Source organism: Heptranchias perlo, chromosome 11 (genome assembly GCF_035084215.1).
Source record: "Heptranchias perlo isolate sHepPer1 chromosome 11, sHepPer1.hap1, whole genome shotgun sequence".
Lineage (NCBI taxonomy): Eukaryota > Metazoa > Chordata > Chondrichthyes > Hexanchiformes > Hexanchidae > Heptranchias > Heptranchias perlo.
In genome coordinates, this window is record NC_090335.1 from 35355345 (window position 1) to 35381726 (window position 26382).

The following is a 26382-nucleotide window of genomic DNA, read 5'->3' on the forward strand; positions in this document are numbered from 1 at the left end:
TTACTCCTTTAAATTACTCTTAATTTAGGGAATGTTAACTACACTAGAGACCTTGATTCACTAAAAAAAAACACTACTTGCTATAACTAAATTAATTTTAATTTTAAAAAAAAAGTAGTTTTATGCTATAAGTTACTTAGCCCACAGTCCTAAGAAAGAAGAAAACAGAAGAGATACTCACCACCAACCACCTACCTGCCTTACCTGAACGTCACACTGCAGTTTTGTTTTGTTGCTGTGACCCGCTCTCGGTACGCTCCTCTCCGCTGATTAATCAAATGCACCTCACTCCTTACTGCACCGAATCCCCTCACTCACCAAATTCCCAATTATAGACTTTGTCAAAACCAGACTCTGTCGATAGCTGCTACTCTGTGCTCCCTCACATATTGTGCAAAGCTGACCATTATGCAATGCCTGTAGCATTGAGGGCCTGAACATCAAGCATATGCTAAATTAGGCACTAAAAATGTTAGAGGTAATGGTCCCATAACATGGCCTCAGTAGCTGGACAGTAGGGTGTGAAAAATGGGTGCCAAATGGTATGACCCAAAGTCAGTCATGTTGGATCCATTCTAAAAGGGCAGTTTGCATAGTTGTAGCAAGTAAACCGGGGATAAAAAGGTTAAATTATGAGGGCAGCTTGCATAGACTCGACTTGTGTTCCCTTGAGCGTAGAAGATTAAGGAGTGATCTAATTGAGGTGTTTAAGATGATTAAAGGATTTGATAAGGTAGATAGAGAGAAACTATTTCCTCTGGTGGAGGAATCCAGAACAAGGGGGAATAACCTTAAAGTTAGAGCTAGGCAGTTCAGGGATGATGTCAGGAAGCACTTCTTCACACAAAGGGTAGTGGAAATCTTGAACTCTTTTTCCACCCCCTCTCCACCGCCCCCCCCCCCCCCCCACCAAAAAAAAAAGCTGTTGGCTAGATCAATTGAAAATTTCAAAATTGAGATGTAGATTTTTGTTATGCAAGGTTATTAAGAGATATGGAATCACAGCGGGTAAATGGAGTCGATCTACAGACCAGACATGATCTAATTGAATGGCGGAACAAGCTCGAGGGACAGAATGGCCTACTCCTGTTCCTATGTTCCTAGGTTAGTAGCTGCATTTTGACCCAGCTGCTTGTGCATTTTCTTGATTTCATTACTGAAGCTGTGCTACTTTCTTAGTTTAAAAACAGAAAATGCTGAAAATACTCAGCAAGTCAGGCAGCATCTGTGGAGAAAGAAACAGAGTTAACATTTCAGGTCGATGACCTTTCATCAGAATTGGAAGAAGTTGAAGATCAAACAGTTTTTAAGCAAGTACAGAGCCAAGGAAAGGGGGTGGGGGAGAGGGAGGGGAGGAAAGAACAAAAGGGAAGGTCTCTGATAGCTTGGAGGGCAGGAGTGATTAAATGACAAAAGGGATGATGGTGCAAGGAGGGCGGTAATGGGACAAGTAAAGAAACAAAAGATGGGTCTAGAGGAGCTGTAAATGGCAACATCAGAACCATTACCAGTATCTGCTGTCCAAAAAATTGTGAGCAGTGGTTATGATCTGAAGTTATTGAAATCAATGCTGAGTCCAGAGGGTTGTAAAGTGCCTAATCAAAGGATGAGGTGCTGTTCCTCGAGATTTTGTTGAGCTTCATTTGCACAGTGTATGAGGCCGAAGACAGAGAGGTCGGAGTGGAACGGGGAATTAAAATGGCAAGTGACCGGCAGATCAGGGTCACGCTTGTGGGCATACTTTCTTAAAACTGCATTCCATCTCCCGTTCGTGGCTGTTCACCAACAGCATTAAAATTCTACTGAGCCTACATAGTACCTAGTATCAATGGGTAGTCCACAGGGCATTCTCTCCATCTGCAAGTGTTGGAGAAGAGGATCCGAGGAGGCTTGCAAGGGAGATGTGTTTATACTTTAGTTCCCAAGAAGGATTTTCCCATGAGTTGTTACCCATCTAACCAGGCCTAGGAATTTGTACCCGGACATATCTGAGGCGATCAGCATGTGGTGACTGTGACCCACCAAGGAAGCCATGACAAAACTGTACAGTCTCGAGCAGTCAGACCTTGCAACCATTCCAGGACAAGGGCGCCTCTGTCAGTGGTTGTCAAGGTGACTGCTGCCATGACTTTTTATGCCACTGGGTCATTCAAAACAATAGCAGGACACACTGCTTGAATCTCTCAACCTACAATGCACAGCTACATAATGCAAGTGCCCAGGTCAGGAATTTTATTACTTTTCCCTATAGATGGCTGCTAGGGGCCCGAGGCTAGCCATTAGAACCCTGGCTAATGAATTCTAAAAGAGAAAATAGTCTTAAAATTAAGATGCCTCCTTAAAGAGAAATACAAAAAGAAACACATAGTTGCTGGGTCCTTGGAGGATCAGATCATTGAGATGCTGAAACAAACGTTCAGATGCCTTGACCCATTGGGGGAGTTCTGTTGAATCGCTCACCCAAGATATCTGACATTGCACCTTATACATCTTCTCTATCTAAAGGGGCATTGTTGTAAATCATAGAGAAGAAGAGAGCTGGACTCTAACTAGCAGCCAGAAGAGATGTCTTCAGAATGAACTGTTTACTCAAAAGGCAGCATCTAATAGAAAACACTCTTAACATGAGAATTTAGGAGGCATGGTTAGTAAGTTTGCAGATGACACCAAGATTGGTGGCATTGTGGACAGTGAAGAAGGTTATCTAGGATTGCAACGGGATCTTGATAAATTGGGCCAGTGGGCCGATGAATGGCAGATGGAGTTTAATTTAGATAAATGTGAGGTGATGCATTTTGGTAGATCGAATCGGGCCAGGACCTACTCCGTTAATGGTAGGGCGTTGGGGAGAGTTATAGAACAAAGAGATCTCGGAGTACAGGTTCATAGCTCCTTGAAAGTGGAGTCACAGGTGGATAGGGTGGTGAAGAAGGCATTCAGCATGCTTGGTTTCATTGGTCAGAACATTGAATACAGGAGTTGGGATGTCTTGTTGAAGTTGTACAAGACATTAGTAAGGCCACACTTGGAATACTGTGTACAGTTCTGGTCACCCTATTATAGAAAGGATATTATTAAACTAGAAAGAGTGCAGAAAAGATTTACTAGGATGCTACCGGGACTTGATGGTTTGACTTATAGGGAGAGGTTGGATAGACTGAGACTTTTTTCCCTGGAGAGTAGGAGGTTTAGGGGTGATCTTATAGAAGTCTATAAAATAATGAGGGGCACAGATAAGGTAGATAGTTAAAATCTTTTCCCAAAGGTAGGGGAGTCTATAACGAGGGGGCATAGATTTAAGGTGAGAGGGGAGAGATACAAAAGGGTCCAGAGGGGCAATTTTTTCACTCAAAGGGTGGTGAGTGTCTGGAACGAGCTGCCAGAGGCAGTAGTAGAGGCGGGTACAATTTTGTCTTTTAAAAAGCATTTGGACAGTTACATGGGTAAGATGGGTATAGAGGGATATGGGCCAAGTGCAGGCAATTGGGACTAGCTTAGTGGTATAAACTGGGCGACATGGACATGTTGGGCTGAAGGGTCTGTTTCCATGTTGTAAACGTCTATGATTCTATCCACTGCCCCCAAAATACAACCCTTTGCTGTCTAACAGAATTTATTAAATGATGCTTGCATATTGGGAAAGAAAAACTTGACTACTTCGATTCTTTTAAAGGGGGAGTGTCAGTGTTGCAGGGGGGAGGGGAAACCATCATCTTTTTCATCATAATGGTACCTGAAAGTGATACAATTATGTTTTCACAATGTGGTGATATGTTTAAACTCAAGGTTAGGTCAAAGGATTGGAGACCTACACTGTGGATGCATCTTTCAATTTCCCCTGACAGCAGATGTAATTATGCTGAGCAGACTGGAGATTAGTGTTCATAGTACTGTTAGAAATAACATACATATGGGGCTATGCTGCAGAGGATAAGGGGGCTAAAACAGCATGTTAGTGCAACTGTGCCTCAATAGTCATAATATTGTATGTGTGCAAATGAGAGATTAGGGTTAATGGGGGTAAAATTCAACTTCGGTGGGGATACAAAATGGACCATAGTGGCTTGGCCACCCGCTTTCCTTTCCATCGGGGTGTATAACAGGTGGCTGATCCGCTACCGTCCATTTTCCGTCCCCTGCCGAAGTTGAATTTTACCCCCAATGTGTTCTTCAGTTGCAATACTGTTGGAGAATAAAGGGCAGTTGCTATTTTATTTTTGCACACTAGAATATCTTAAGAAAATCATCCTATAGGCATCTTAATTCTATTACTATTTTCTAGTATTGATGTGGAGATGCCGGTGATGGACTGGGGTTGACAAATGCAAGGAATCTGACAACACCAGGTTATAGTCCAACTATTTTATTTGAAAATCACAAGCTATCGGAGGCTTTCTCCTTCGTCAGGTGAGTGTGGGATTCCATGGAAGGTTACCGCATTTATAGTCAGAGAACAATACCTGGTGATTACAGATAATCTTTCCAACTGCCCGTTGTCAAGGCAATCAAAGTGTTCAGACAGAGAGATGTTACCTACAGGACCACCGAATATACAAACGGCCAGAACAAAAAAGAGAGAGAGAGAGAAACATCCGAAAGGAAGAGAAAGACAGAGAATGACCCGTTGTATTAAAAACAGATGACTTTTTTTCGCTGGTGGGTTACGTGTAGCGTGACATGAACCCAAGATCCCGGTTGAGGCTGTCCTCATGGGTGCGGAACTTGGCTATCAATTTCTGCTCAACGATTTTGCGTTGTCGTGTGTCTCGAAGGCCGCCTTGGAGAACGCTTACCCGAAGATCGGTGGCTGAATGTCCTTGACTGTTAGTCTTCTGAGGAGGTCCGTCGGAACTGTCGATCGACGAGTCGAGCATCATATCCCGTTCAGACGAGGAGGAACGCGATGGACACCTACAGACGCTGAAAGACGCCCTCGTAAGAACGGGATATGACGCTCAACTCGTCGATCGACAGTTCCGACGGGCCACAGCGAAAAATTGCATAGACCTCCTCAGAAGACTAACACGGGACGCAACCAACAGAGTACCCTTCGTCGTCCAGTACTTCCCCGGAGCGGGGAAACTACGCCATGTTCTCCAGTCTTCAACATGTCATCAATGACGACGAACACCTCGCTAAGGCCATCCCCACACCTCCACTACTCGCCTTCAAACAGCCACCAACCTCAAACAGACTATCGTTCGCAGCAAATTACCTAGCTTTCAGGAGAACAGCGTCCACGACACCACACAACCCTGCCACGGTAACCTCTGCAAGACATGCCAGATCATCGACACAGATACCACCATCACACGAGAGGACACCACCCACCAGGTACATGGTTCATACTCCTGTGACTCGGCCGATGTTGTCCACCTCATACGTTGCAGGAAAGGATGCCCCGGAGCATGGTACATTGGCGAGACCATGCAGACACTGCGACAACGGATGAACGGACACCGCGCAACAATCGCCAGACAGGAGGGTTCGCTCCCAGTCGGGGAACACTTCAGCAGTCAAGGACATTCAGCCACCGATCTCGAAGGCTGCCTTGGAGAACGCTTACCCGAAGATCGGTGGCTGAATGTCCTTGACTGCTGAAGTGTTCCCCGACTGGGAGGGAACCCACTTGTCTGGCGATTGTTGCGCGGTGTCCGTTCATCCGTTGTCGCAGTGTCTGCATGGTCTCGCCAATGTACCATGCTCCGGGGCATCCTTTCCTGCAACGTATGAGGTGGACAACGTTGGCCGAGTCACAGGAGTATGAACCATGTACCTGGTGGGTGGTGTCCTCTCGTGTGATGGTGGTATCTGTGTCGATGATCTGGCATGTCTTGCAGAGGTTACCGTGGCAGGGTTGTGTGGTGTCGTGGACGCTGTTCTCCTGAAAGCTAGGTAATTTGCTGCGAACGATAGTCTGTTTGAGGTTGGGTGGCTGTTTGAAGGCGAGTAGTGGAGGTGTGGGGATGGCCTTAGCGAGGTGTTCGTCGTCATTGATGACATGTTGAAGGCTGTGCAGAACATGGCGTAGTTTCCCCGCTCCGGGGAAGTACTGGACGACGAAGGGTACTCTGTTGGTTGCGTCCCGTGTTCGTCTTCTGAGGAGGTCTATGCAATTTTTCGCTGTGGCCCGTCGGAACTGTCGATCGACGAGTTGAGCATCATATCCCGTTCTTACGAGGGCGTCTTTCAGCGTCTGTAGGTGTCCATCGCGTTCCTCCTCGTCTGAACGGGATATGATGCTCGACTCGTCGATCGACAGTTCCGACGGACCTCCTCAGAAGACTAACAGTCAAGGACATTCAGCCACCGATCTTCGGGTCAGCGTTCTCCAAGGCGGCCTTCGAGACACACGACAACGCAAAATCGTTGAGCAGAAATTGATAGCCAAGTTCCGCACCCATGAGGACGGCCTCAACCGGGATCTTGGGTTCATGTCACGCTACACGTAACCCCACCAGCGAAAAAAAAGTCATCTGTTTTTAATACAACGGGTCATTCTCTGTCTTTCTCTTCCTTTTGGATGTTTCTCTCTCTCTGTCTTTTGTTCTGGCCGTTTGTATATTCAGCGGTCCTGTAGGTAACATCTCTCTGTCTGAACACTTTGATTGCCTTGACAACGGGCAGTTGGAAAGATTATCTGTAATCACCAGGTATTGTTCTCTGACTATAAATGCGGTAACCTTCATGGAATCCCACACTCACCTGACGAAGGAGAAAGCCTCCGAAAGCTTGTGATTTTCAAATAAAACAGTTGGACTATAACCTGGTGTTGTAAGATTCCTTATATTTTCTAGTACACAACCTAGGAAGATTTGAGTGTCGGGGGGTGGGGCTCAGTGGATAGAGATCCGGTGCTGGAACCCTAACTGAGCATTGATGTAGTGATATATTTTCCGATCGGCAAAGTTCATATACAGACATTTAATGCACTTGTATTACGTTCCTCTCTCTGCGTATTAAGCATTGATATGTGAATTTTGCTGTTTGAACTAGTCTTTTTTCAAAATCAGCTCCAGTTTTCCCTTCCCTGGACAGAATTTCAAAAATGTTTAATGATTTTATAGGAGAAGGAGCCTTTCAATTAAATCCTTGTAATTTTAATCAGAATTAAATTCTCCTTTTTAAAGTTTTTAATATTGCGCCAAATCATTTGCTCTGAACTTCTATCACTGTTTCCTTTTATTGTGGAATTACATTAGGTAGTGTACTTCAGTAAAAGGTGTGGCTAGGTACAATTCAGTTTTTCCAAGGCCATTCCATGAAGCAATAGAAATAGAATCATAGAAAGTTACGGCATAGAAGGAGGTCATTCGGCCCATTGTGTCCGTGCCGGCTGAAAAAGATCTATCCAGTTTAATCCCATTTTCCAGCTCTTGGTCCATAACCCTGTAGGTTATGGCACTTCAAGTGCTCATCCAAGTACGTTTAAATAAGTTTGAGGGTTTCTGCCTTTACTACCCTTTCAGGCAGTGAGTTCCAGACCCCCTCCACCCTCTGGGTGAAAAAAATTCTCCTCAGCTCCCCTCTAATCCTTCTAATCTATCTATGCTCCTTGATCACTGACCCCTCTGCTGAGGGAAATAGGTCCTCCCTATCCACTCTATGTAGTCCAGTCATAATTTTATATACCTTAATTAAATCTCCCCTCAGCTTCCTTTGTTCCAAAGAAAATATCTCCAGCCTATCCAATCTTCTCATAGCTAAAATTCTCCAGCCCTGGCAACATCCTCGTAAATCTCCTCTGTACCCTTTCTAGCACAATCACATCTTTCCTGTAATGTGGTGACCAGAACTGTACGCAGTACTCAAGCTGTGGCCTAACCAATGTTTTATACAGTTCTAGCATAACCTCCCTGCTCTTATATTCTATGCCTTGGCGAATAAAGGAAAGTATCCCGTATGCCTTTTTAACCACCTTATCTGCATGTCCCACTACCTTCAGGGATCTGTGCTAATGGATTCCAAGGTCCCTTTGTTCCTCTACACCTCTCAGTATCCTTTCATTTATTGTGTACTTCCTTGCCTTGTTTGCCCTCCCCAAATTCATTACCTCACACTTCTCCAGATTGAATTCTACTTGCCACTTTTCTGCCCACCTGACCAGTCCATTAATATCTTCCTGCAGTCTACAGCTTTCCTCCTCACTATCAACCACACGGCCAATTTTTGTATCATCTGCAAACTTCTTGATCAAGCCCCCCACATTCAAGTCCAAATTATTAATGTGTATCAGAAAAAGCAAGGGACCTAGTACTGAGCCTTGTGGAACCCCACTGGAAACAGCCTTCCAGTCACAAAAACACCCGCTGCCACTGAGCCAATTTTGAATCCAACTCGCCACTTTCCCTTGGATCCCATGGGCTTTTACTTTTTTGACCAGTCTGCAACGTGGGACCTTGTCAGAAGCCTTGCTAAAATCCATGTAGACTACATCAAACGCGTTACCCTCATCGACCCTCCTTGTTACCTCCTCAAAAAATTCAATTAAGTTAGTCAGACACGATCCTCCCTTAACAAATCCATGCTGACTGTCCTTGATTAACCTGTGCCTTTCTAAATGACGATTTATGCTGTCCCTCAGAATTGATTCCAATAATTTGCCCACCACTGAGGTTAGACTGATTGGCCTATAATTACTCGGTCTATCTCTTCCTCCCTTTTTAAACAATGGTACAACGTCAGCAGTCCTCCAATCCTCCGGCACCACGCCTGTAGCCAGGGAAGATCGGAAAATGATGGTCAGGGATACACGTTTCCTGCTCTGGAGTAGGAGGGAGGAGAAGACCAGTGATTGTTGCTGAAGAGGGAGAAAGATGGGTGAGAAATGAGGAAGGGAGCGAGAGATATATGATTTTTGGCATCAGTGACATGTAAGCAAAATAATACGATGTTCAAACAGACTCGGACACCTATGGGTCCTCTGAAATGAGCAGAGAGAGAAAGGGAGACTGTGGGTAGATAATTGTCTTTAATTTCTTTCTGTAAAACTTCTCACTTACTATAAAGAAAAATAAAAATAAATGGCACCAAGTTGCTGCATTCTCAGTAATGGGTTGCAAAGCAATGGGCAATTATTATTAATGGGGGTAATGGCGTGTCTGGTTGTTGAAGAACCCGCCCAATTTTCATTCCATTGATTGGGTTCTACAATGGACGGGCAATCCGCTCCGCCAGATGGTGGTGAAGGTGAAAATTACCCTCTCCGCCCCCCATGAGTTGATTTTTTTGCTCAAGCTCATCATGGGATTGTGATGGTCTATTGGCTGAGTTTCTCTGAATTGTAGGAATCCCATCCCATGCAGTGCTAGTTTTGTGAAATACTAGTCAATCTTCTAGGGATAAATCAGAAGAGTAAGGAAAGAAAGCCTTTTGTAGCTTGTGGGGGGATGTAAGGCTGGCTGCATAGTTGTATGGATAATTTAACCTGTGTTTATAGATCTGTGCTTAAGTTGTGCAAATTAAACTGCCTAGGCCCTAAGCTCTGGAATTCCCTAAACCGCTCCGCCTCTGTCTCCTCTTTTAAGACGTCCTTAAAACCTACTTATCTCCTTATGTGGCTCGGTGTCAAATTTTGTTTGATAACGCTCCCATGAAGCGCCTTGGGATGTTTTACTACATTAAAGGCGCTATATAAATGCAAGTTGTTGTTGTCTCGTTTTTTTTCTGGTCTGTATCTAGTTGGAATGCCTGTTACCATTCGCTCTTAGATTCTTGCCATCACATTCCTGCATTGTAACAGGTTGCCATATTTCACTACTCTGTGCCGTTCTGTTAAATTCTGTCCTGTCCTGTCACTCCTTGAGATATCCTGTGCGTTCTACCTAATCAGTTTTCCTCCCCATAAGTTTTTGAATGACATCACAAGATCGATTTCCGAGGAGTGTGGGAAGTTTAAATACATGCTGATTTTAATTCAAACAAATGCAGAGCAGCAGACACTGGGTCTGAAACACTGCTGTCGATATAAAACATGATGTGGAGATGCCGGTGATGGACTGGGGTTAACAATTGTAAACAATTTTACAACACCAAGTTATAGTCCAACGATTTTATTTTTAATCCCACAAGCTTTCGGGGGCTTTCCCCTTCCTCAGGCGGTGTGGAAATGACAGTTTCGAATCCTTCGCATTTTAAGATCACATAACAAAGCCTGGTGATTACTGCCCGTTGCCAAGGTAATCACAGTGAGCAGACAGAAAGGTGTCATCTAAAAGGCCACTGAATATACAACCCCCCAAAAAAAAAACAAAAAAAAAAGAGAGAGAGACAGAACGAAGACAGTCAATGACCCGTTATATTAAAAACAGATAACATTTGTTCGCTGGTGGGGTTACGTGTAGTGTGACATGAACCCAAGATCCCGGTTGAGGCCGTCCTCATGGGTGCGGAACTTGGCTATTAATTTCTGCTCGACGATTTTGCGTTGTCGTGTGTCTCGAAGGCCGCCTTGGAGTATGTTTACCCGAAGGTCGGTGGCTGAATGTCCATGACTGCTGAAGTGTTCCCCGACAGGGAGAGAACCCTCCTGTTTGGCAATTGTTGCACGGTGTCCGTTCATCCGTTGTCGCAGCGTCTGCATGGTCTCGCCAATGTACCATGCTCTGGGGCATCCTTTCCTGCAACGTATGAGGTAGACAACGTTGGCCGAGTCACAGGAGTATGAACCGTGCACCTGGTGGGTGGTGTCCTCTCGTGTGATGGTATCTGTGTCGATAACCAGTTCTTTACCCAAACACACGGAACATTCATGAGGACCAAATTCGCACCCCAATACGCCAACATTTTCATGCACAAGTTCGAGCAGGACTTCTTCACTGCACAGGACCTCCAACCAACATTATACACCAGATACATCGACGACATTTTCTTTCTATGGACCCACGGTGAGGAATCACTAAAGAGACTACACGATAACATCAACAAGTTCCATCCCACCATCAAGCTCACCATGGACTACTCCTCAGAATCAGTTTCTTTCTTGGACACACGAATCTCCATCAAAGACGGGCACCTCAGCACCTCACTCTACCGCAAGCCCACGGACAATCTCACAATGCTCCACTTTTCCAGCTTCCACCCTAACCACGTCAAAGAGGCCATCCCCTATGGACAGGCCCTGCGAATACACAGGGTCTGCTCAGACGAGGAGGAACGCGATGGACACCTACAGACGCTGAAAGACGCCCTAGTAAGAACGGGATATGATGCTCGACTCATCGATCGACAGTTCCGACGGGCCACAGCGAAAAATCGCGTAGACCTCCTCAGAAGACTAACACGGGACACAACCAACAGAGTACCCTTCGTCGTCCAATACTTCCCCGGAGCGGAGAAACTACGCCATGTTCTCCGCAGCCTTCAACATGTCATCAATGATGACGAACACCTCGCTATGGCCATCCCCACACCTCCACTACTCGCCTTCAAACAGCCACCCAACCTCAAACAAACCATCGTTCGCAGCAAATTACCCAGCCTTCAGGAGAACAGCGTCCATGACACCACACAACCCTGCCACGGTAACCTCTGCAAGACATGCCAGATCATCGACACAGATACCACCATCACACGAGAGGACACCACCCACCAGGTGCACGGTTCATACTCCTGTGACTCGGCCAACGTTGTCTACCTCATACGTTGCAGGAAAGGATGCCCCAGAGCATGGTACATTGGCGAGACCATGCAGACGCTGCGACAACGGATGAACGGACACCGTGCAACAATCGCCAAACAGGAGGGTTCTCTCCCTGTCGGGGAACACTTCAGCAGTCATGGACATTCAGCCACCGACCTTCGGGTAAACATACTCCAAGGCGGCCTTCGAGACACACGACAACGCAAAATCGTCGAGCAGAAATTAATAGCCAAGTTCCGCACCCATGAGGACGGCCTCAACCGGGATCTTGGGTTCATGTCACACTACACGTAACCCCACCAGCGAACAAATGTTATCTGTTTTTAATATAACGGGTCACTGACTGTCTTCATTCTGTCTCTCTCTTTTTTTTTTTTTTTTTTTTGGGGGGTTGTATATTCAGTGGCCTTTTAGATGACACCTTTCTGTCTGCTCACTGTGATTACCTTGGCAACGGGCAGTAATCACCAGGCTTTGTTATGTGATCTTAAAATGCGAAGGATTCGAAACTGTCATTTCCACACCGCCTGAGGAAGGGGAAAGCCCCCGAAAGCTTGTGGGATTAAAAATAAAATCGTTGGACTATAACTTGGTGTTGTAAAATTGTTTACAAGTCTATATAAAACACAGATGGTTGCCATGTATGGGGTACCTCCACAGTAGAGAACTGTACCCTATTAAGTTGTATTGAAGTCTGCACAACTACTTTATTTTCATATTTAAATTATCTGTAACTCTTCCAGAAGAAATTGGGATCAAAATTTCATGGCCCTTCTGGTAGGAATGCAGCGGAATGGCCGCAAACTAGTTTAGGATCTGGATATACTAGGTGCTGGCCTTCCTCAGGTGTTTTCACAGGGCTTTCTTAGGAGTAGAGCTTCTGCATGCCTCAAACAAGGTCAGCGGTGTGAGGGGGAGTATGGCGGGGAGAGGACTCTCAGATCAGGAGCTTCCTTGTCCCCAGTCTGGTGAAACATTGGCGGACTGGCATACTGAATGAAAGGAGATGTTCAAGCCTGCTGATCATCGACAGGGGGCTCCCGGACTCCTGAAGAGAATTTAATTTATTGACTTTTTCTTGGCCTTATAAAGGGGGCTCATGAGCATTATATTGGAATGTTTACTGGGGCCCTGGCACCATCCTCAATCTGGCACCCTCCACCAGGATCTTGGCCTTTCCCCTCTGGTGGGTACAGGAGATGTACCGCTAGTGGTGTGGGCACCCACGGGGATTATGTAGAATAGGTGAGCTCCCTGACATTGCTAACTTTTGCAGGGTTATTCCAGAGGTCACTGGAGAGTGGATCTTGGCATTTACTTAAAAGGCAGCGCACAGAATAAAGTGACAAAAAAATCTAAATTTCTTGGGGGGAGGGCATACCCTGGAGCTCTCTAGAAATTAAATCTCATGCTTTCAGTGTTCATATCCCCCGTCAGAAATTTCTAATTCAACCTCTGGAAAAATGCACCTGGTGTAATTCTTTTTTGCAATACAAGTAATGGAATGTTGGATATAATTGCAGGCTAATTTATGGCAAGCCTCATATCCCACCCACTACACTTTCTGTATAAGTACTGATTTTCACATCATGAACAAGACTCGAGGTTTTCATCAAAAACAGATTGAATTGTAGAATATGACCCCAAAAACATCAATGAAAAATTCTGTGTTTATTCAACCACCTCAAATCAGTGGCTCTGCTCGTAGGCTTATATTCAGAGCTGATTTTGAGTTATTAGTTGTTTTTGTAGATGTCAGCCCTTTTGGGTCTGTCAGCTTTTGCTAATTTTCTAGGTTGGTGTGTCTGCACCGTAACCACACAGAATTCACATACACCACATATATATAACATTGTGTCAGTGAAGAAGACTATTAATAGTTGTTAAAATCAGATTACAGCAGATTGTCTCTATAGCAACAGGCAACACCTGCTCCCCTTCCTCAAGTCCTGCTCTGCAATGACCAGGGACACAAACTCCTGGCAGCTGGAGAAGTCTTAATCTGCTTATAGCAATATTAATCACTCCCTAAGATGGCATAAGCAACAAAGTACAGTCATTTAATAGCTGAGGGTATGTGGTGTGGTACAGCATTTTGGTCCATCACTTCATGGTCTTTATATTAGGAATTATTGATATCACTTTTGTACCATATTGTGTTAGACACTAACATCTGCATTACTAATACTACACAGTAAATAGTGGGGAAATCCGATTGGAGTTTAGTTTGTCATTCATAAAATTCTGTGCCTCTGTATGTAAATACGGAAATGGCAGTTGCTCTCCAAGAAGGAGATGTTTTATTTAAGTGATATAAACAAACTAATTCAAAAATGAATAGGAGGATTACACGTCATGATGCAGTGATTTTATTTGCTTCCATGCTCAGTGCGGCAGTGAATATTTAATAGCTTAAAGTGCAGATAGGGCTTGAGGTTAGTGTAAGGCGAAGACCCTGCTGACACTCACGGTCTAGGCTCACACATGGAAAATGGCTGCTTGCGTTTTGCATCAGAGAGCAGGCAGCATGGAACTGCATCCGGCACGAGCCAATGACTTCAGAGAAGGGAGAAATTGGAGGGGGGATAATATAATTAAAAGGAAGTCCAGAATGAAAATAATCAAAAGAAAGTTGGAACTTAAATACATCCAACCCTAAGGGGTATAATTTATTTTTCAGGATCTGTATAAAATTAAACAATACATATTTTATATCGCTAAAGGCTGTCAGAGGCATTGCTTTTCTAGCAGTTTAATTTTGTTTGATCTCATTAGGTTTTCAAGAAATCATCACAAGATATAAGCTCTGAAAAATCCCTTGGAAACTCTTCTTTCAACATAAACTGTCTTCATGCATCAATCTACAAACCCCAAGTAAATTCACTTTAGAAAAGAAAGAAGTAATCTGTGCAATCAGACATTTCATCAGTATTGAAGATTTATCAGGGACACTTTTATCCCTATTAGTTAGGTTAAACAATAGTTATATAGATTTGCTTCAATCCCTTATATCTAGGTGGAGTGAAATACAATAATTGCTAGGGCAGTAATATCAAAATGAAACAGCCTGGTTGAGTAGCTGCCTCACAAAAAAAACAAAGTCAATAGTGGATGAATTACAAAATGCAGTGGCCTACAATCTTTTAAATTGAATTTTACAGCACTTCCAAAATTAATCCCAATTTGCCTAAAGCAGCTTCTGATTATGTTGAGTGATTGAGATGAAATAAAGTTGTAAGGATGAGTATTTGAACTTTGACTTTGCCGGGGGGGATCACTGTCTATGGAGAGAAACACGCCAGAGTTGAATAGTGGAAATACAAGAATGGGTGAATAGTTTTGCTTGATTACTTTTGAGAAACAGGAGGTAGAACAACAGCAACAATTTACATTTATACAACACCTAACTTTTACAGAAAGCGGGGAAAGGGACGAAGTACAGAGGAGGAATAGAAAAGATTGGGGGGAAGGAACAGAAGCACAAATGAAGATACAGGTTTTTAAGAAACTTTTGAGGAAGGGAGAGGTTTCGGGAGAGTTTCCAAAGAGCACAAGGTATGAAGACTGAAAGCTTGGCCTCTGATGGTGAAGTGGAGGGACTGGAGGATGAGCAGTCGTCGAAGGAGCAGAAGGTGCAGGCTGGGACATGATTGCTCAGATACACCTTGCCCTCAGGAGATAAAATGAGTGGGGCAGAGTCCCAGATAAGGTAGATTGTACATGGTCTATGGCATATGATTTTCTCCTGTTCTATGCTTTCCTTTGTTCTTCAAAATGTAGGAAATTTTGAAGTTTGAAACCACATCACCAGATTCCAGATACATCTCATATTAATGTTAGATTTGCTTAACTATGGTGTAATTAGACTTTCAGGGATTAAATGCACATTCAACAGACTTTGATCACTTAACCTCTCTTCAGTTTCCATAGACTTCAATGTTTCAAGACTGTCAGGGAATATGCCACTAAACTTCCAAAGAATTGCATCTTCAGGTTTTTCAGAGATCTAAGAATAACCCAATTTGATCATGATTTTGGTTTGGTGCTCGTTCATTCACTTGTTTATGCTCGTAGCTATAGCCGCTTGATTGACTGGCAGGTTGAAAGATTGAACAAAAATACTGTCAGTGAGTTCAGAGGCTGTTTTTTCGAAGTTAAGATTATTTGGAGGATTGCAGTAAAATTGAATAAAAATTGGTAAAATTCAACTTCGGCGGGTGCGCAAAATGGGCAGTGGTGGATCAGGTGTCTGTTTTACATCCTGTACGAATTTCCCCTCCATTAAAGTTCATGGTAAAGAAAATTGGGCAGGTTGTATAACGGGTGATCCATTTGCTGCTGCCCGTTTTACGCCCCCACTGAAGTTGAATTTCACCCCCTGCAACTTCCAAACTTCCCATTGCAGAAAAATATAAATTTGAATTTAGATGGATTTTTCCAAATCCTTCAATGGTAGGGCTGCCCTCCTTCAATCAAAGTGATTGAGAATCCTCAATCTCAAATATTAGAGATCCATGGTGACCTTATACGTGCGCAGGATGGGCTTAGTACCGAGTAGCAGTTGGCAGTTATGATTAGGGCATGCTAGTTCGGATGAGTATGGTTGACTTTATTGGGCAGTGTCGATGCATGAGTACCATAGGTTTATTTGAGACTGTGACTAACAAAGGACAGTCCTAACCAATTCAAAGATGGGATCATCATATTTTGGAAATGTGTTTGTATGCAGGGCTTACCTTTTGAAATGATCAGTTTAAAAGCAATGGCAAACTTACATGTTTTGTCTTCCGTCAGAGAGTAGTGTCTATATAACTGAATCATGAGATTTGAAATTGTTACTTCGTAGCTATTTCAAAGTATACCTTTTTAATTCTATTCCTAGCAACAAATAATAAAGGATCCTTGACACTTTTATTCCTAGGACTGTGGTATTGTCATCCTTATTCATTGTCACACTTGTGGATATTCCTAAGTTTCACAGAGGGGAGAGGTTTTTCAGTTTTAGTCTTGATCATCAGTATTGATCCATTCTACTTTGTTGTAAATCCCATTGCAAGGGTAACAATAAAAAATTCCCTGTTCTTTATTGCCCTCATCTTGCTCAAGGTTTTGCTGAATGAAAATCTATCTTCAGTAGATGAAATGGCTGTGGTCAAAGTCATGAGGCAGAATGCAACTTCAGGAGTATAGTTACTATTTTTATACTTGTTATCTATCGTTACAACTGCCCTTGTCATGTCAATAAATAACTTTTAAGCCCCATCGCTAACATGAGAGCAATTGAAGTAGAGTTTTCAGGTACAAGGAAGCATGTGTCTGGGCAGAAAAAAAAAAGCACAGGAACTTGGAAGGAACTTTTGAAAATTATATATCCTGGCATTAATGTAAGAAAGCATTAGCTGCCAACACAATAAAATTTAGGCTGCAGGTCTTGGGTGCATAGGAGCTATCACTTGTACAAGATAGTTGGACAACCTACTTTAAGATATTTAATTCTAAATATTCCTTTGACTGTACAATATGAACGATATTTTCCAAAGAAAAATCTAACAAAAACCAAGTTACCCAGATTCAATCCAGTACATTCTATCAGCACTGTAGAATTCTCTAATGGGACACCACAATGGTGAGGAAGATGTTCCCTTTATCCATTCATTCTTTTATCTTAGAATGTACCCGCAATTCTAATTGGATAGAGTTCTCCTTTAATGGTTGTGGTTAGAAACACTTTATCGCTGACCTTCTTTGCAGGTTAAACGCTAAATACTTCTGTGCTGTAAATTTAGAATGTTAGTCTCAAGAGTCCTGGACTTAGCAGAAGAAAAATCAGCCATTGGTTTTGTTCCTGATCACTATCCAGTGACCCCTCCTGCTGTTTGAACTTGTGTGGATGTTGGGTGAAGAAAGCTTGAACTTGCTGTTATGATCCCCATGGTAAAATAGCTTGTCTGAGTTCATACCTGAAGAATGGTGATTTAGCTAGGTGTTGGAAACTGCTGGCACCCATGGAACGATACCCCAGCTGAAATTTCTACTATCAAAATGGAGGGAAAAATATTGCCATCACACAGTTGTTGTTTTTTTGAATGAGACGTTGATCCGAGGTCCCATCTGCCCCCTCAGGTGGATGTTAAAGATCCTAGGGTACTATTCGAAGAGCATAGGAGGTTTCCTGGTGATCTGGCCAACATTTATCCCTCGACCAACGCCACCAAAAAATATATTTCCCTACGTTACAACAGTGACTCTACTTCGGAAGTACTTCATTGACTCTGAAGTATTTGGGATATCCTGAGTTTGTGAGAGGCTACAAAAAAGTGCTAGTTCTTTCTTTCTTGGGCCAAGGATTACGATTGGCTGGCAAAAGGTTATTACTTTTTGTGTGAACATTTTAATTGAAAAATTACTTCACAATTCTTAACAAGACAAAAGCAGAAAAAATAAACCTAAAACAAATGTAAATATTGTGCACCCTGAGGTATGAATTAAGGAGTGCAGTGAATCAGCCCGGAAGTTCTGAGCTGGAATGGGGATTCTCATCAGGTACTTTCATTATTTCCCAGTTAGTAGCAGATAGAGATTAAATATTAAACTGGGTTGTTAGTTCATATTGAATCTATAATTACAGAACTGAATTCTTTGTTAAAAGCTTTGCTGTTCTGTGGTGTTCCTTGAATAACTTTTTTGCTTCTAATTCAGTATATAATTTTACAGACATTTTCTGATTTATCCAAACAAAAAGTGCAAAGGCTAACAACTTTTGAGGGTAAGCAGAAGGGTAGAAAATGGAAATATTTGATCAGAATTCAATTGTGACAAAATAATTTTAGCAATTTATTCCATGTAGTACTCACCTAAAAAAGGATAACTTACAGATATAAAAGTTACCAGATAAAATTATATTGTAAGCTGAAGGAAAGTCGCTTTTCTCTTGCTGGGATTCTTGCACATCATTGACCCGATAATGTCCCCAATTATAGCTAAAATTTCTACGTAAAAATAATTAACAACAGCACAGAGTTCTTTAAATGTGACTTTCGGATGTCCTGCCAATTTTCGTCCCTCTAAGCTGAAGTGCTCTGTTGTTGCACAATGCTCCGTCTGTTTGTCAACCAAAGCAACTAGCAAAGCTCAGTCAGCGAAGGCAGATGAGTTAAAATATTAGTTCAAGATAAGTGTCTACTCACAGCCTTCTGGTTAGGAGTTCAGTGTTCTGCAACTAGAACTGTAGAGCCATCAGTTCTAGTTTTGGACAGAGCTGGAAGCAAAGAAGTTGAGGACTGTAGTAACTTTAACTGCAACAGGCAATGCAGTGCGAGCTGTGGGCGTGGGTGCCAGACCTGGTTGCAGAAGGCTACCCAGGTGTTTAACAGCCTCCTAGGCACTGCTCTTTTGAGAACTGTAAGTATGTCACTGTGGACCTATACAACCTTTTGGGAGGGTAAGGATCTCTGCGAGCTACAGGGGATATCAGCAACATCAGTCAGTCTACAGTTCATACTCGCATGAAGCAGATGACTGATGCCATATTTGCTAAAACAAATGAATTCATCGCATTCACCACGGACAACTGGAAACAGCAGGATAGTGCTCTGGGGTGTGCTACTCTTCAGTGACTGGTGCAATGATCATGGAAGTCTTCTGTTCAACAGATTCTATCTTTGTCGCCAGTGCCTTATCTACTTCTCCCTCAACTTCAAAGTAAGGACCAATCCTTCAATCCATTATTCATCCTGGAACATCAAAACACATTAGGCCTCTTTGTCCCTACATCACACTGCTAATAGTAATAATTGAATGAATCAGCACAAAATAAGTGCACCCTTTCCTGTATTACTGTAATCCATGAATAACAAAGCATTGCACAAGTGCACATTCTAGTTTAATAGAACAAATATCTTTCCTAAAGTTGATCCTGTTCTGTGTCTAAATGTGTTTTCTTTCCCCTATTCCAGTGCTGCTTTTAGGTTTTACCTCACCTTCCATAATCAAGTCATTGAAGATGGGCAGTCCTGAGGGTGAGAGTTGCCACTCAGTGTCACTACCATGTCCCTCAACATGGCATGGGAGACATTTTTGGAGGCTTCTTCCCACGGACACCCAGCAGTCTGTCTCTGCTCTGCTTTATTTCATCGAGGAGGCTTTGCATGTCCTACTCATTAAAGTTGTGGGCTTTTCTTTGTCTCTGTGCTATGCCTTTATCCCTTCTCTGGCTACCTCTGCACATGTTTTGCAGACTTTCTTAAAACACTTATGAGACATCCAGTCAATCTATCTGATGCTGAATTGAGTGAGCCAAGCATTTTTCTACTTACCTGTCACTCCCCTAGCCTGCTGCTGCAACCAGCTCTCTTTGTTGCTGCTTGTTTTGTAACATCACATTTCTTTAGCCAGTTCCCGTGTATTGGCTAGGATACATGTAACACCTTAGTCTTTAATTGTATTGCCTGAACTGGATTTTTAAAATGGTTGCACATAGTGACACCACAAGCCCTGGCCAGAGTGGTGGAGATGGGGGAATTCCCCCATCAATCATGGCTGGAGACCACACTGCTGTAAGTAACTGTGATTGATATTGTGCACATAATTCGTATTATGTAACTATCCTCCACTCACTGCATTTTGTTGGAGAAATAATTCTGCTGTGCTCAGGAGTCTCTGTTTGCTGTAGTTCATGAGTAAATTAAAACCACAAGATCTCCTCCACCGCCTCACCTCGCCTCCAACTCATTGGCTGACAACAGCGGTGTCACTATTCACCCCATTTTAAAATTTATAATGTTTCTGTAATGTTAAATTCAGTCTTTTGTTTCAGTATTAAGTCAGCGAGGATGAAACCAAGCTGGATGCCATGGCAATTTGAAGTGTTAATTAGCTATCCATTGAGGGAGTTGCAACTGATCCATCATAGACATCCCAGCAATGGGACTTCTTGTTTATGCAAGTTATTGTAGCTTTGCAACAGTGGAAAGACCCCAGCAGGTCAGTCAGTCAGTCATTTGAAATAGCCAGGTATTGATGAGCATCTTAGGCTATCAGCAAAGATTGTTTTCATTCAGTGTTGGTAGGTAGCCATTCTGGGTTAATTAAGCATTGAGAGATAAGTTGGTTGCCCATATTTCTACGGGTAGGTTGTGGAGCCCTTTGTGACTGACAGTTACGCAAGGCAAACCCCTGATTTTAGCGACTTAGAAGGCTGCCTTAAATTCTGGACCAGCTAGCTTTGGAATAGTTCAGCTTGAAAGTTGACCTACACAGTGAGAGTCAGTAAGGTTGTGGGGTTAATTTTAACCTAACTGATCAATCGACAAATTGCAAAGTAAAATCGTGTGGGGTATAAAACCAGCGGCCAATCTGATCCCGCCAGTTTCCCACTGAGCGGGTTAAGTTAAATTGACCACCTGTGCATTTATTACTTCTCAAACTGGCGAAACATAGGAAATTGACTGTTCCCGCTATGAAAACTGTATTCTGTTTATCCATGTATTTTAAGTAAAATAAACCAGTTTGTTAATTTGAAATCGTGCGTTATCTCATTTTGGGCACCATGGACACTAACTCTGCTTATCCACTAAAATTATTAGCTGCACAAGTCACCCTTCACAATGCACTGTGGCTACAAGAGCAGGTCAGAGGCTGGGTATTCTGCGGCGAGTGACTCGCCTCCTGACTCCCCAAAGCCTTTCCACCATCTACAAGGCACAAGTCAGGAGTGTGATGGAATACTCTCCACTTGCCTGGATGAGTGCAGCTCCAACAACACTCAAGAAGCTTGACACCATCCAGGACAAAGCAACCCGCTTGATTGGCACCCCATCCACCACCCTAAACATTCACTCCCTTCACCACCGGCGCACTGTGGCTGCAGTGTGTACCATCCACAGGATGCACTGCAGCAACTTGCCAAGGCTTCTTCGACAGCACCTCCCAAACCCGCGACCTTTACCACCTAGAAGGACAAGGGCAGCAGGGACATGGGCACAACACCACCTGCACAGTCCCTGCCAAGTCACACACCATCCCGACTTGGAAATATATCACCGTTCCTTCATCGTCGCTGGGTCAAAATCCTGGAACTCCCTTCCTAACAGCACTGTGGGAGAACCGTCACCACACGGACTGCAGCAGTTGAAGAAGGCGGCTCACCACCACCTTCTCAAGGGCAATTGGGATGGGCAATAAATGCTGGCCTCGCCAGCGACGCCCACATCCCATGAACGAATTAAAAATAGTTCACTAACTCTGGACTTGACAATATGTGTCGCCATCTCCTCTAACAGCAATTACTTGCATGTAGAACCGTAAACCCCTTCTTCCATATCGGCATATATGTTACACCAGCGGTCTGATGGGAGACATCCTTTTAAATGCTAGCCTTCACTTAATTCACTCAAGCTTGTTACAGGAGAAACTTACGTACGATGCCCATAAAAGACAGAGTACTAAAGGAGGCTTCCATGCTCTTCAGCCTCCTTAATCCCAAAGGGTTATGCTCACATTTTCTAAGCCTATACCCACTTTTCCTGCAGATTCATGACAGTAGTGGGGGCAGAGGATGATGAAGAGGAAGAGGGCAATGTTGCCGAGGCCACATTTAATGCTTGTCTCTGGTGGCCCTGAGATGGTGATGGTGGCCATCTCCTTGAACAGCTGAAGTCCTTGTACATATTCTATTACTGAGTGGTTTGAAGTTGCTGAGAAAAAGACCACATAGTCGTCCCTGGAGCAACATCCTGCCCCATGTTACTCTGTCACAACCTCTTTAATCTCATCCTCTGCGTCACTTACATTTTCACTGTGACACACCAGCTCAGACACACTCACCTGGGGGTGAATTAGATAATGTTAGTGAGGATGCAATATTTTGTAATTCATAGAGCATGAGGGAGCTGGCTGAGGTTGTGCCACACTCCCATTGGTGGTTGAGGAAAAGACTGACCATGGTTTTGGAGTCTAGGACCCAGAACTCATGCGATATTGCATGAAAAGAAGTATGTTCGAGGGACATCATACGTACATGAGGTCAATCTCTGAGGACATGCAACAACTGACAGCTGTGACTCTGGAATCTACAGCCCTTATTTGCGGTAACATCAGAGATGCTTTTTCTTCATTGCATGAATCAGTGGAGCATCTGGCAGCTTAATTGATATCTGCAACAGCCCACCATCAGAAGTGGCCCAGGACCAGTTGATGATTCCGCCTCCGCAGAAACACAGACTAGATAGATTAGACTTCACCCTTTGTACCAGTTTTCAAACATCGGAGGCCTGGATAGAGGCAGCTATTTCTCAGAGCTTTTAGGATCTGATAGCTACCATTACACCAGCCAGCCCACTGATCAGTGAACACACAAATCTAGGGCCCATTGCAATGGTGACGACTGAAGGCGAACTGCACAAGACTGCCATTCTTGGGACAGCAGCATATATGAAGCACATGACCTTCCCCTCCGAGCATCATGCAAGTGGCACGTGGGAGGTGACACCCGGCTGTCCAGGCACATCCTCCATAGATACAGCCAGCAATAGTTTCTACCGAGGAGCAAGTTGCCATGAAAGGAAGGCAGCCGCAGTCACCTGAGCTTTTTGTACCACAAGAGCAGCCATACTGGCCCTCAGCTTGCACCTAGCAGAAGCAGGAGAGTAATAGAAAGTAGGGCACACAAACGCCCAGAGGACGCACAATGTGAGGAAAGAGTAGTATGGCTTACATTCCCTTTTGAGTTGCTTGTAATACAGGAGAATGTGCATTTATTTTGAATTCAGCTTAGTCATTCAGCAAATGGTGCACTTATGTTGTGTACAGTTATTCATTAATATTAGGTGGACTTGCACAATCATAAAGAAGTCTGATGTGATGATCTAAGATGGGTTTTGGATTGAAAGATTTGTGATTTATGTAAAGGTGGGAGACATGTAATGGTAGTGGTGGCAAAGGAAGTCTTAAACAGAAAAGAACGTTGCATTGATGAGTTCTGATGCCCCTTGCAGCCGTCACTGAGGAGTCCTCTGAGTGACAGTCTTCCTGATACTACATTCCATGTTCTTCGGCTTCAAAACAGCCACCTTTCCAGGGATCTTCATGTCCAAACCTTTTTCAATGGCAAAGTTTCAACTTTAACAACAGCAAGCTTCAACTATGCAGGATACATGCTCTTGAGCATATTCCTGATTTATCAAGGCAGCAAAAGTGCTATTTTAGGACCCCAAACATTGTCTTAATAACAACTCTGGTTGAGGCATGTGCCTTGTTGTAGTGCTCCTTAGCTAATGTTCTTGCAACTCTTACTGGAGTCCTTATCCATGGCAGCAAGAGGTATGCCTAATGACCCATAAGCTATCTGTTTACTTGACTGTTTTCCTGGAAGAGCACAGGGAGGATAAATGGGTGATAGCAACTTCCTGAAAATCTGACATTCATGTGAAGGATTCTTTGCATCTGGTCAGAAATATGCTGGACATTCTGCAGTTGGTACCCCTTCCTATTGAGTCTGTTAACGGTAGGAGCTCGTAATGCTATGTAATTGCCATCTGTCGCACCCTGTACTTCGGGAAACCCAGCAATGTGATAAAACTGTTTGGCATTGTCACGCTGATGCCTTGGTCTCATGCTAAACTAGATGAATTCCCCCAGCTTTCCTAAAAAGTGAGTCAGTTACCTGACGAATACATGTGTGGACTGAACCCTTGGTAATATGGCTGCTTGAAATAAGCATGTGGCACAGAAATTGGGTGTGATCATTACTTTCACTAACATAGACAGAACTGTCCAGGCAGATGATCTTGGACAGTCTTAGTGCAGTAGCTGGTCACAGCTCCCCTGTGGCCTCTTTGATGAAGCACACTTTTCTCATGCAGAGCTCTTCACTGAGATTGTCATAAGATCTGTGTGATTTGCAAGTTGCTTGAGGTTGAATGATATTTCAAAGAATGCATCATTTTCAAATGCTGCCTCACCTTTCCTCCATTAAAGTTGCAAATGATGGAATGCCCTTTGGAAACCCAAACCAGACACACAGAACCTCTTACTGTGGGTGAAAGTAAAACTATCTGAAATGTCTTTCAGGCCCTCAGCCTTTCTGAAGCAAGTCCAGCTCATACAAGTTCTTGTTGATGTTGCCGAGAAATATCTTAATCTTATTTAGATTATAATAGGTAAAACGAGTTCCATACTGTAGCACAATTGCCATGGTTTATGGCATCATCTGGCCTTGATCATGTTACAGGTTTACAATACATTCCGATTCAACTGTTACACTGTATGTGAACAGCTCATTAAGACTGCATAACATAAGCAATACCTTACTTGAGTCTAACATGTTTAACAGTCACTTTAATGGCATTAGTTGGTTGCTTTGCATGCATGTAATATTATTAACTTTTTTTCTTGGCAGGTTGGGTGGAGTCATTAGAAGTTACTGTGGGTAGCAACAGTGTGCAGGTTGCCAGAGGTCAAACAGCTGTACTACCATGTACCTTCATAACAAATGCTGCGCTGAATCAACTGAACATCATCTGGACAGTGGCACCTCTCTCCAATGCCAATCAGCCAGAACAGGTTGGTCTTTTAAAAAGTATCAGATTTATAAATTGATATGTTTACACGTTTCTGAATTTTCTTGCTGTTGGTGTTAAAATCACTCAATTTAGCTGTACCGATGCAGAGCTTCCCTGCCCCTGGGGAGGTTATTGGTACAGAAGGAAAATTCAAGAAACTGCACTTGTATGGCCGGGCTGGGTGTGGCCATTTCTTTGTCATTTATGTTTACTTACTCCACGTGTGTCTCTGAAGTTCAGAGGAGCTCCTCAGGTGAGTCTCCCAGAAGTCAGCAACAAAAGCTGCTTTTATATTGCACTAAGTGGGGTGCCACGGTCACTGGGACCTGATGTACAAGGTCCAGGACAGCTGGCGGTAACACCAGAGTGAGCATCACGAGCTTCATTAAGGCCAGCTTCTAGGAAGCTGTTCTTCTATTGGGCCGCCCAGAATTCTTTTACTGGGCCTTCTTGGCGACTGACCTTAGTAAATCTTGCAAGCTTATTCTGGGGCTGCGGAAGACTTGTATGTCAGGAGCTGGAGGCTCTAGCACCGCACTTAGCGCAATATAATTTATAATATGAATTTACTGCTGGCTTCATCCACTGGGAGCGATGGGAGAGAAATGGGCCATGCCCCTCTGCGGGCATTTGCATGCGGGAAGGGGCAGTCAGCGGTGGTCCTGGTGTGAGCGGAGGGGGAAATTCAGGTGGAGGTGGTGTGGCAGTGGTAGGCCTCACTGCATTATTTTGCCTCATTTTCTGCCACTATTCTGCCCCACTTCAGGCAATATAACAAAGCAGAATACAGCCCAAGGTCTCCGAAGAAGAGGCAGCTGGAAAAAGAGAGGACAGCTTGAACTGAGAACAGGTTATAGTTGTGAGTTGCTCAGCAGAGTGGATAACGATGTGTGGCATAAAGACAATGGCCTAGAAAATCTGCATGGGGTGGGGGCATATCCTAGTGAAAATGCCCACCTGTGACTTTCACCGATTGCCTTGCTTAAGCTTACAGGGTAAGTAAGGGACCACGTGGTGAGAGTCTTTGGCAGTTTGGGAAGTTGGTGAGAGCAGTGGGAATAGGAAGAGTTCTTGTGTTCAGAAAAATGTTCCTTCGGCCAAGGTCTGGTGAGTGGCCTATGCAGCTGGCAAGTGGGCAGGCACAATTCTAAAGGGAGCATTCAGGGATGTCCTACAGCACCT

At 43.7% G+C, this 26382-nt stretch overlaps 1 protein-coding gene across 1 annotated transcript in view; it reads left to right on the plus strand.

The window, feature by feature from the left end:
* The window catches only part of igsf11 (immunoglobulin superfamily member 11), a 169505-nt gene that overhangs the window by 96616 nt on the left and 46507 nt on the right, over positions 1-26382 (plus strand). Inside the window, exon 2 of the mRNA XM_067992312.1 lies at positions 25038-25201. Coding sequence (XP_067848413.1) covers positions 25038-25201 — 164 coding nt within the window. The remainder of the gene's footprint in view (positions 1-25037; positions 25202-26382) is intronic.